The sequence below is a fragment of the Armigeres subalbatus genome, chromosome 3, assembly GCF_024139115.2.
Source record: "Armigeres subalbatus isolate Guangzhou_Male chromosome 3, GZ_Asu_2, whole genome shotgun sequence".
NCBI lineage: Eukaryota > Metazoa > Arthropoda > Insecta > Diptera > Culicidae > Armigeres > Armigeres subalbatus.
In genome coordinates, this window is record NC_085141.1 from 140,804,281 (window position 1) to 140,814,897 (window position 10,617).

At 38.1% G+C, this 10,617-nt stretch overlaps 2 protein-coding genes and 1 long non-coding RNA gene across 3 annotated transcripts; 2 read left to right on the top strand and 1 right to left on the bottom strand.

Annotated features, from left to right (window-relative positions):
- The first annotated feature begins 1,221 nt into the window (after nucleotides 1–1,221).
- LOC134220417 (uncharacterized) lies at nucleotides 1,222–6,176 on the top strand. The gene is made up of 5 exons (XM_062699477.1): nucleotides 1,222–1,308; nucleotides 1,384–1,823; nucleotides 1,905–3,156; nucleotides 3,414–3,754; nucleotides 4,551–6,176. Exons 1-5 carry the CDS (start codon nucleotides 1,269–1,271, stop codon nucleotides 6,117–6,119), a joined length of 3,642 nt encoding a protein of 1,213 aa, XP_062555461.1. The 5' UTR covers nucleotides 1,222–1,268; the 3' UTR covers nucleotides 6,120–6,176.
- A 74-nt stretch (nucleotides 6,177–6,250) lies between these two features.
- On the bottom strand, nucleotides 6,251–7,391 carry LOC134220419 (uncharacterized). Its single transcript, XR_009981889.1, has 2 exons — nucleotides 7,100–7,391; nucleotides 6,251–7,040 (listed from the first exon to the last, which is right to left on the bottom strand). It is a non-coding gene; the product is annotated as an uncharacterized LOC134220419 (long non-coding RNA).
- A 250-nt stretch (nucleotides 7,392–7,641) lies between these two features.
- On the top strand, nucleotides 7,642–8,745 carry LOC134220418 (rRNA methyltransferase 2, mitochondrial). Its single transcript, XM_062699478.1, has 3 exons — nucleotides 7,642–7,885; nucleotides 7,954–8,155; nucleotides 8,317–8,745. Exons 1-3 carry the CDS (start codon nucleotides 7,737–7,739, stop codon nucleotides 8,683–8,685), a joined length of 720 nt encoding a protein of 239 aa, XP_062555462.1. The 5' UTR covers nucleotides 7,642–7,736; the 3' UTR covers nucleotides 8,686–8,745.
- The last annotated feature ends 1,872 nt before the right edge of the window (nucleotides 8,746–10,617 follow it).

Here is a 10,617-nt window from a genome sequence, read left to right on the forward strand (position 1 = left end):
ACACGTGTATTTCGACTTGAACATCACAAATGATGTCCAGTGACGCCCAATCCCGTTTTCCGTGTTTACATTGAATTTTGACGTACGGTTGCTTTTTAGTTGGGTCATGGCCCAACCAGCGGAGGCCCAACTAAAAAGTGACCCAAGTATTAAGATCCCAACCAGCGAATCCCGACTGTACACGACGTTATTCGTTGAAATTAACATATTAAAGTCTAACTGAATTAGCCCTATAGTAGACCCCCTGGGGGTCCATAATAAGAAATTGCTTCCCTATAGTCGACACTTCATTTGATTTTCATGTCCCGTTTCGGGACGTTCTTCTTCTCTATTATGGACCCCCCAAAATATTCCTATAATGGACACTCTCGTGTTTATTTTTTATAGAATTGTAAAAAATCTCGCTTAACTTTTCAAAAGGACCTAAGTAACATTTTTTTCATGAATTAATTTGAATAGCGCAATCAACAGAACAACATGAAAGCTATTGATTGCTGTATTCAAATTAATTCATGAAAAAAATGTTACTTAGGTCCTTTTGAAAAGTTAAGCGAGAAATCATCTAATTTGACTTTCCATAGCATTTCCAATGCATGTAATCACATCATAGGACTGTACGGTAGGTTCTCCCTATAGAATTTCATAGCAAAATGTTGACATTGTGCAGTAATAGTGCAAAACTGGCTGGAGGGTCCACTATTGGTTGGGGGTCCACTATTGGTCACTTTACCCTATGACTTCAAAGTACGCTCTTTCGTGGGAGAATGGGACTACACACAAAAAGGAATTAATATTATGCACAATTATGACTATCTTTTATTCACGAATGATTAACATTTATGCATAAAAACAGGACAAATGTGTAAAACTTATTCTTTTTATGCATCAAATTTTACTCCTTTTGTGGGTACATATAGTCCCATTCTCCCGCAAGAGTGTATTTCTGCCAAAAAGAGCACACTTTCAACTATAGCATATATCGACATAGTTGTTTCATAAGGGCCAATGTCGCAATTGTAAACAAACTGAGTTTGCATTAACATGACTTTCTGCGATAAAAATGCTACGAAATAACGCCACTCCATGGTCAAAATACGTTTTCTATATTCCTTCAGCACAAAAAAACAAAAAGGCGTAAACAATGTTTTTATAGCAGTTGTCAGCTTTGTGGATTACGCCTTTTTTTTCTTCTGTAGCGAAAGGGCGAAGCTGTCACTTTTTTCAACATCTGGTCGTATTTTGTTTTATATGCAATTATAGTCATTAAAATGAATAATTTGAATAGTTTTAATATGCAGATGCTATGCAGTAAGTGGAAATCATTATATTTATCTATATAATGCAAACTATGACCTATGTGAGTGAACATTTTTAATATAACAGATGCTGCTGCTTTCGTTTCGGAATTCGAGAACCGGTGCCCATCGGAGAAAACGGTAATCCTACAGCCGAAGCCCATCGATAGTCCCACAGTGCCCATTCAGCGTATGCTATCTGTAGGATACTACGAAGAAGTGAAAACTTCTGGATCAAGTAAAGACCAAAGTCTTGTCGGTCTTGATGCAAATTTGTCGTTTAACAACATTGTGACGTCTACACCCATAAAATACCACGGATCTGACGAATCTGCCAATACGCATTCGCCGAAGATTGTCATTGATTTGAATAAGGATCAAACATCAAAACAAGCGGGAAGTTGCATAACTCAACAGGTTGTACACGATTCCATCACTGCACGTACGCCGGCAGAGAAAATTAAGTATACTGATCATTCATATCCACTTCCGAGTCCATTTCAAATACACTCATCTAACAACATGCAGGTAGGTCGAATTTTCAATCTTTCGTTTAATAAAAATGTTCCTAATTTGGTATTTGTTTATAAATTGATCATGGATTTTCAGAACACTCACCACAGATTCGAAAGTGAGAGGTCTCGTTCCCGGTCTCGTAGACACATCAGCGTCGAAAATTCGCATTCATCATCCATCTCAGAATCGAGCAGTAGTCGGAAGATCGGTGATAAGTTGTCTGATACACCCATCTATTATTCTCGCCTGGAGCGACGAGGTGCTTTGACAGGAATGTCACGTGATTTGTGGCCTGAATTGTTCAACGGAAAAGGGGTTAACGCGACACAGGATTTAGTGAATGTTAATATGCGCTACCAGCTACTTGAAATGCACCATATGTCAAGAATGCAGGCGTTTATGGAACAAGAAAGGATGATAATGCGTGCTGAATACCAAAGCCTCAGGGCTACTGTTAATTCCAGTAATTTCAGGAGCAGTAGCAGTACCCTTAATCATTCAAGTGTTCCTTCCGGCACGCTGTCGAGTTTCAACAGGCCCGTGTGTGAATCAACGGTATTGCCACTCAAGTATTCGGAGAAAAGATCATCAACGGAAGCTCAGGGTCATTTTTATAAAGGACATAAGGACCCACCTAGTAGCGATGTCACTAACGAATCTCATAATTTTATCAGCAGCTGTCCGCTGAATCAATCAGTGCTTTCATCCGAGCTTTCATCAAACAGACTGCCCAAATTCAACAGGTCCATCTGTGAATCAACAGGATCCATTGTACATCAGAGTAGTTTTTTCAAGGGACAGACGGCCACACCCAACAGTCAACCGGGGTTTGATCAACTATGGAGAATGTCATCTGATACGGCAAGAGCTACTGTTGTTTTTTCAGCAGAACCAATTCTACCAAACGACTCTTTTACGGCCTCACAAGAACAAATTTCAAAGAAACCAGTATGCGATTTAGTAACGGCCGATCAAGTTGTGCTAAAATCTGCCCCCCAAAGAGTACCGATAAGTGGAAGCAGTGGTCTTAACTTGGATAAATCGTCTATCACTGGATTGAAGCATGCAAATAATGTAGCAGTCGGCAATACTCAACTTAAGAACATTCAAATGCCGCAAACGAATGATGTTGCCGTTCACACAGGGGTGGTAGATTGGAGCGATGATGCGAATGAACATTCCGATTCAGATTATGGTGAGCTTGACGATGAAGCGCAGGAGATTCATATTGGTGATTTGACCTTATTCAACGAATTCATTGTGGAAGAGTATTTTGAAAAATATGAGTATCAAACGCTTATCAATAACGATGATGCAGCCCTATTAGAAGAAAAGGAGAATGAAGGTAATCATAATTGTAACGCATATGATCTTTGATATGATCACATATTAGTTCAGTTTTAATCCACTTATTGATAATATTGTTAAAGATTACGTAACGCTACTCCCATCCTACTATGTATATCAATCCATATCATATCCCCTGGCAAATCCTTTCAATTTCTTACTTCTTGGAACTTATTTGGCCTAGTATGCCATCATATATGTATATCGTTTATTCGCATAAAACATTAAATATGTACATTAAAAATTTTGTTGCAGAACCATTACCACAACAATACGCTATTCAAGCCGATCTGAAGTATGGCGATCTCGGATTTGAAGAAATTAATACAGATAATCGTCGTCCAAATAAATACAACCACCGAAAAGCTGTTCAAGAAGCACGAATGAAGGGTTTGGAGTATAAACGATCTGATGGAGTTGTAATACCTGCGCGGAGTGTTAAACCACCTTGCAGTTGTACAAAGTACAAATGCCACGAAAAATATGGCGAGGAAATACGACAAAAGTTAATGCACAATCTCTTGAAGCTAACATCGTCAGGTCAAAACCAATTCCTGAGCAATCATATGACAATCCGGAACACTGTCCGACCCAAGGTAAAAACATGATGATGACTTCAAAAAATATTGGTTCTAATCAATTTGGCCTAAATACACCATCTGCTGTTTGCTCAATATAATTCACCACCCAAGTAACCATGATACTGATGCAGTTTGATATTGTGTTCCATCGCTAATTGACGCAAGCCCAACTTGTGAATTCCGTTGCCTAAGTGAGGCCTTTATATTGCATTGAACAATGAAAATTTTTTCATCCAAATTTATGCAAAATGCATCCATTCAGCGATTATCTGCTGTATGCATAAATCTTCCAAGACCTAGGGGTCGTACACTTATTACGTAAGCAATTTTTCTGGGTTTTTCGACCCCCACTCCCCCCATGTAAGATTTTTTTTCATACAAATGAATTTTTATTTATATGCAGCGTAAGATATTGACCGACCCCCCCTCCCCCCATAAGTGCTTACGTAATAAGTGCACGGCCCCCTACTAGATGTCAACCCTCATGATGAATTATTCACAGTTTGCACAAGACACACAAGTTTTATTAAAAATGCATTTTTTTATTTCTAATCATGATTATTTGGGTATGCAACTGCAACTCACTATTGTACCATCACAGATGAACAGACTTAACTCATAAAACATTTCCTCATCAAATTCATTGTCGTACAAACACTAGCGATATCTGTTGGTTTCACTTGAACAGAGCTAAAGGCCAAACTCGAGTAAGGCCCGATGCCCACGTCTACTGTATTTATTTGACTCCCCACAACACACACACTCTCGCCTAAATTGTAGCAATACTAATAATATTATCGGTTTTCCACAGGGAGTAGGACATTCTCGAAGAATGTTCACAAGATCGTATTTTCTTCCTGCGGTCAACGGTCGTATCCACGTATGTAAAGAGATGTTCATGAATACTTTCGATGTGAAAGATAAAAAGCTTCGCGTGCTTGCTGACAAAAAAGTGGTTGGCTCAGGTATCACTGCTGATGACCTTCGATCCAAAAACAGATCTCAAAAGACTCTCAATGAAAATGAATTGGAGTTTATTGAGCAACACATACGTTCATTCCCGGCATATACGTCGCATTATGCTCGAGAACGATCAAGTAAGCTATATTTGAGTTCGGATTTAAATATAAATCGAATGCACGAATTGTACAAACAGAAGTGTCTAGAAGATGGCAGGCGGTCTGTTCAATACTTTACGTACCGCAAAGTCTTCAAAAAGATGAATCTCGCTTTCAGGAAGCTTAAGGTGGACACATGCTGTAAATGCGATAAGTTGGCCATCAGCCTAAAAATTGCTAGCGATGAAGAAAAGGAAAAAATTGAAGCTACTCGAAATGAGCATCATGAAGAAGCCCAAGAAGCATACCGCCAGAAGAAATTCGATGTACAGAGAGCCAAGGCAGACGGCCGTTTCAGAACAGCGTCTTTCGATCTACAGAAATGTTTACCTACGCCACACTTGACAACAGGAATAGCTTTTTACAAGCGGCAATTATATACATATAATTTGACGGTATTTTCCACTCATCGTTCACTAAATAGTGTTACGTGTTTCCTTTGGGATGAGTCAAAAGCGCGAAGAGGTTCTCAGGAAATCGGTTCCTGTCTTCTAAAGGATCTGCAGGGATTGAACGAAAATGTCCAAGAAATGATTTACTATTCAGACCGCTGCTCTGGTCAAAACCACAACATAATTATATGCACGCTTTTCCTGTATTTCATAGAAACCTGCATCAAACAGGGTCGAAAACTGACTATTCAACACAAATTCATGGTTCCTGGACATAGCCATATGGAGGTCGATTCCGCCCATGGCTCTATAGAAAAAGCGAAAAAAAGGTGTGCGATGAATATAGAAACTCCGAGGGATTGGGCCGTGTTTATAGCAGCTATCAACAGGAAAGTACCGTTTAAGGTAGTTGAGTTGGAACAAAGCAGTTTTTTGGCCCTCAAAAATCTTCAAACGTTCTATAAGCGACCCAAATCGAACTCAACCGGTGATCCAATACGATTCAAGGATATCTCTGTATTTAAATATACAACAGACGATCCCGGTGTTGTTCACTATAAGTACAAGCTGGGTGATACCGATTTTCGCAAGTTTACCATGAACAGAGACTTCAGTGACCCTGTTGTTCTGCCATTACCCATTACCGATGAACCAATCCCAATAGCGGAAGAAAAGTTGCAAGATCTTCGTAAACTCATGGAATTTGTTTCGAACAAGGCTTTTTACGATACACTTTTGAAGCAAATTGTCCCGAAGAAACGTGGACGACGTTCAAAAAACGACAAACCGGATCATTTTGACGCAGATTTGGATGAAGAGGAAGAATTCGTTGTAGATGCAGACTTGGACGTGGAGGAAGAACTTGTTTAAATTGTAGAACAGTGCAAAGATCGACAGAATGCGATTCAGTAATACGGTCATACTTTGATTGTCATTAAATTCGAAATAAACTTCTCAAACCAAAATTCAAGATTAAAATGTTCTTAAAAAAATTCTAGAAATTATTCGAATAACGTATTTTTATTTCTATCTATCGTTCGTTATAAATATATTAGGTGTCTCATGTCTTGTTAGTTCGCCATGTGTTTCATCAAATTTTGTTGGTGAATTCCTCGGTGATATCAACCATGTTTGATTTCTGAATTACAGTATTAATGACACTGTTAAAATAATAGGATAAAGGAGAATTTAAACAGCATCCGCTTTTTCCGTCCGCAACGTTCATTATTCGGAGTCCTAATCTACACGATAGAGTGCTGAAAATGTATCCATTAATTCTGCCGAGTAATGAATATTAGGGATGGAGATATGAGTTGGTGCTTAAATGACCTTTATCCCAGTTTCTTACGAAAGTTTACGTGCAATGAATTGACACGATATCCTATGTGTAACGGTTTGGGTTTAAAGATAGCCCTACGGTGCCCGCCAGAGTAAACGCGACGTAGCTCACGCGAATGAATAACAATTATTATCAATGAACTATCAAAACGCACTGTAGCGTCGCGTCGCATCGCGCGGTCGCGTCTACTTCGTCTGGGATGAAAACCTTCAATCCATGTTTGTAGCCAAATTGTAGGTCCGAAGATTGAGTGATTCGGCTGCATCAAATCAGAGCTCGAAGTTAAAACAATGTACATGTTGTCCGTCATTTCGATAATTTCCAAAGCCACTTCCTTATAGTGCAGTCTCCGAGGTAGCCTCTGAATCTATGGAGCAGTCTCATCTTGAAATCCGTCATCCGATGCTGCCTTCAAAAATGAAACACTGATGCTGTACACACTGACGACCGTTCTACATTAAAAATACTGTTTAGTTGTAAATGAATATCTTTATTCAAACAAAAAACTTACCATGAATGCAAAAAAAGTTGTTTCACAACGATTTAATACACAAATCGACTAATATCGTTGTAAATTGTATAGATTATAAATTAAAATTAAAAAGTATGTAAAAGGGCGACATTGACTTACAGTAATGAAATATGACGTAAGCATTTAGGCGAAATTAGCAAATCAAAACAAATTTGGGCGAGTTTCTGAAGGGCGTAATATGCACTCATAAAAAAATAAGGCGAGTGACAGTTTTTCGTTTTTATTGCATGACAGAAAAAAGAAATAAAATTTATTTTTCGCTTAAAAATTAATTACGAACACTATTTTGCTACTGACCAAATAAAACTAGAAAATTAATGAACCAATCTAATCCTTTATTTGAAATATAATCTTCAATCACTCAAATCGGTTTCTCTCAATTTGAGTGTGATGCGACATTGGCCCTTATGAAACAACTATGTCGATATGCGTGTAGGTTATGCTTGTTTTGCTGATTCTGAGTAAGTTCAGGTTAGCGTGTAATGTACTAAAACTGTTCTGTCAATTTATGTGATGTATAAACAAAATTAATTTAGAACAAAATAGATTTTTTTTAAGTTTAAATTTATTTAAAAAAAAACTGATACCTAATAGTTAAATATTCATTGTACTGAAAATGTTTTTCCGTCGCCTGCACAACTCGTCAGTAGCATTAGAAAAAGTGATTCCCACAAACTTAAAAGGTAAATCGAAGAGCTCACAACAATGGCTTATGCGGCAGTTGAATGATCCCTATGTTGAAAAGGCAAAGATGCTGAACTACCGGTAAGCCTTTGCACACTCTATATCATAGCTAGAATATTATTTTCAAACAATATTCACCATTTATTTAGATGCCGAAGTGCCTTCAAATTGTTGGAAATCGATCAGAAGTATAGCATCATAAAGCCAGGGCACACGGTAATTGACTGTGGTGCTTCCCCCGGATCTTGGTCTCAGTTAGCTGTCCAGCAGTCCAATGCCGATTGCTCTAAACCGAATAAACCCAAAGGAATGGTAATAGGGGTGGATCTTTTGCAGATATATCCTATAGAGGTTAGTATTTGATCACAGTGCCGTGTAGGTATCTAGTTCCATGGAATTCACTAGGGATATAGGATCGCTAATGTACCACTATTTGCCCACAGAACAAATCTGCGTTAATTTCCGTAAACGCTTTGTGAAGGTTGGTGCGATGATAAACTTTTTTTTTGCAGCACGCCACAATGCTGGGAAATACCGATTTCACCAAGCAGGAATCGCAGGACAAGATACGATCTCTTCTGGGGGAAAGACAAGTGGACTGTGTCCTATCCGATATGGCACCCAATGCCACCGGGGTGCGTGCTCTCGATCAGGAAAACATAATAACTCTCTGCTACTCAGTGTTACGGTTTGCCATCCTGATGTCTTCGCTGGATGCTTCACTGCTGGTCAAAGTCTGGGACAATGGGGAGGTTCCGCTGCTGGAGAAAAATATGCAAAAGTACTACCAACAGGTAAGACGTATCAAGCCCAGAGCAAGTCGGAGCGATTCAGCGGAACATTTTATATTGGCACGAGGGTTTACTGGAGTGGAACGATAGCGGATTGGTTGGAAGAGGTAGAATAGTATTGGGCAATTATATATGTATATAGTTTATCTATATTATGCTAGCTGACAAAAATATTTTCCGAAACGCCCTGCTAGATAAATTGAAATGGAATTGTTTCACAAAATTCTTTACAACTGTATCTCACTATAACATAGTGGGGTTAAATCTTTTATGACGTGTTATTCGTATTCCATTATTGCGGGAGTACTAAGTCTATAATCATCGCTGAGCAATGGAATTGATACAACAGGTTTTTAAAATCATCTTTTGCTTAGAGTATCAGACTTTAATAATCGATTTTTTTTAAAGCTTAAGTTGACTTTTTTTTATCTATTGCGTTTATTTGACAGGCTCAGGTGTATAACACTTAACGGAGCCGAGACTTTATGATATTTACAATCGATATCATCTTATTATCAACAGTTAGTAAGGGGAAAATTTGAGGTATTACAGCTGCTCATCCGGGTATTTGACGTCATTAACGGTATGGCGTAGCGTCGGGCTCGAGTTGTGGTTCGTCAGGGAGCATCTTCCGGATGGCCATAGCTTCGTATTACACAGAACAATAAGACAAAAACAAAACAAAAACGAGAAAGAAAAAAAATAGGGGAATTAGACTTTTATGTCAGACGAGCAAAGAAAGGCATAGATGGCCTGCATATAAACCACATCGCGATCCCCCAAAACACCTCTTACTTCCCTGTAGGGTTGTTTACCTCGGGCCACAAGGGTATCCAATAGTTGCTCTCTGGAGGCGACCCAGACCCATTGTCACTCCCGATGGCGGTAACACAGAAGAGAACAAAACTTAATTGTTCTTGGTTCTTGTATTTAATTTTTGATTCTTGCTAGATTGCTTTCTATTTCATATTATTTTTTAATCTTCTCTCTTCTTCCTTTTTCATTTTCCTTTTTTATTCTTCCTTCTTTCTTCCTTCTCCTGTTTTCTTCTTCCTCGGAATCTCTTCTTCCTTCGTCTCTGTAAAATTTTTATTCTTTATTCTTTATATTTTATTCTTTATTCTTTATTCTCTATTTTTTATTCTTTATTCTTTATTCTTTATTATGTATTCTTTATTCTTTACTCTTTATTCTTTATTTTTTATTCTTTATTTATTCTTTATTCTTTATTATTTATTCTTTTTTCTTTATTATTTATTCTTTATTCTTCATTCTTTATTCCTTATTCTTTATTCTTTATTCTTTTTTTTATTCTTCTTTATTCATTATTCTCTATTCTTTATCAATTATTCACTATCCATAGTTGGTACAACATATCATATGGTTGGGATTCATTTCATCCCATCAATTTCAACCTTTCGATACGTTTCAGCCTTCTGATACTTTCAGCCTTTTGAGACTTCCAGCCTTTCAGAATTTCAGCCTTATGAGCATTCAGCCTTATGTGTTTCAGCCTTTCGTAGGACACCCTCTCTTACAGTTGTAAGAAAGTAAGATGCGTGCTTAACAGGTTTTATCGACCGGAGTGCCTCGATAGAACTAAGACTATCCGAGAAGATGAAATAATGGTCTACGGGCTGATCGGAAATTATCCCCAAAGCGAAATTAATTGCTGCCAGCTCAGCAACATAAACCAAACACGGTTCTTGAAGTTTTCGGAAGGTGGTTGAATTTACGTTGAAAACACCGAAGCCAGTGGATCCGTTAATGCGAGAACCATCAGTGAAATATCTGTTATTGCAATTGACATGTTCATATTTTTCAGAAAAAATGGAAGGGATAGATATTTGTCGAAGATGATCTGGTATTCCTTGAATAGCGTGTTTCATGGACAGATCGTAGTCAATTGAGGAACTGTCGTTAACGAAGTGAACTCGAGGTGGATTATAACATGGAAGACAGAGATCTGACGATATGTATTTGAGATAGACTCGCAGGTATCGTGAACAATGAATCAGTTCA

Bases quoted from the DNA above. Each gene is read 5' to 3' on its own strand.
- LOC134220418 (XM_062699478.1), top strand. From the start codon at position 7,737: ATGTTTTTCCGTCGCCTGCACAACTCGTCAGTAGCATTAGAAAAAGTG. The intron at 7,886-7,953 runs GTAAGCCTTTGC...CCATTTATTTAG, and splicing joins GCAAAGATGCTGAACTACCG to ATGCCGAAGTGCCTTCAAAT. The intron at 8,156-8,316 runs GTTAGTATTTGA...TTTTTTTTGCAG, and splicing joins TGCAGATATATCCTATAGAG to CACGCCACAATGCTGGGAAA.
- LOC134220417 (XM_062699477.1), top strand. From the start codon at position 1,269: ATGAATAATTTGAATAGTTTTAATATGCAGATGCTATGCA. The intron at 1,824-1,904 runs GTAGGTCGAATT...ATGGATTTTCAG, and splicing joins ACTCATCTAACAACATGCAG to AACACTCACCACAGATTCGA. The intron at 3,755-4,550 runs GTAAAAACATGA...GGTTTTCCACAG, and splicing joins GGAACACTGTCCGACCCAAG to GGAGTAGGACATTCTCGAAG.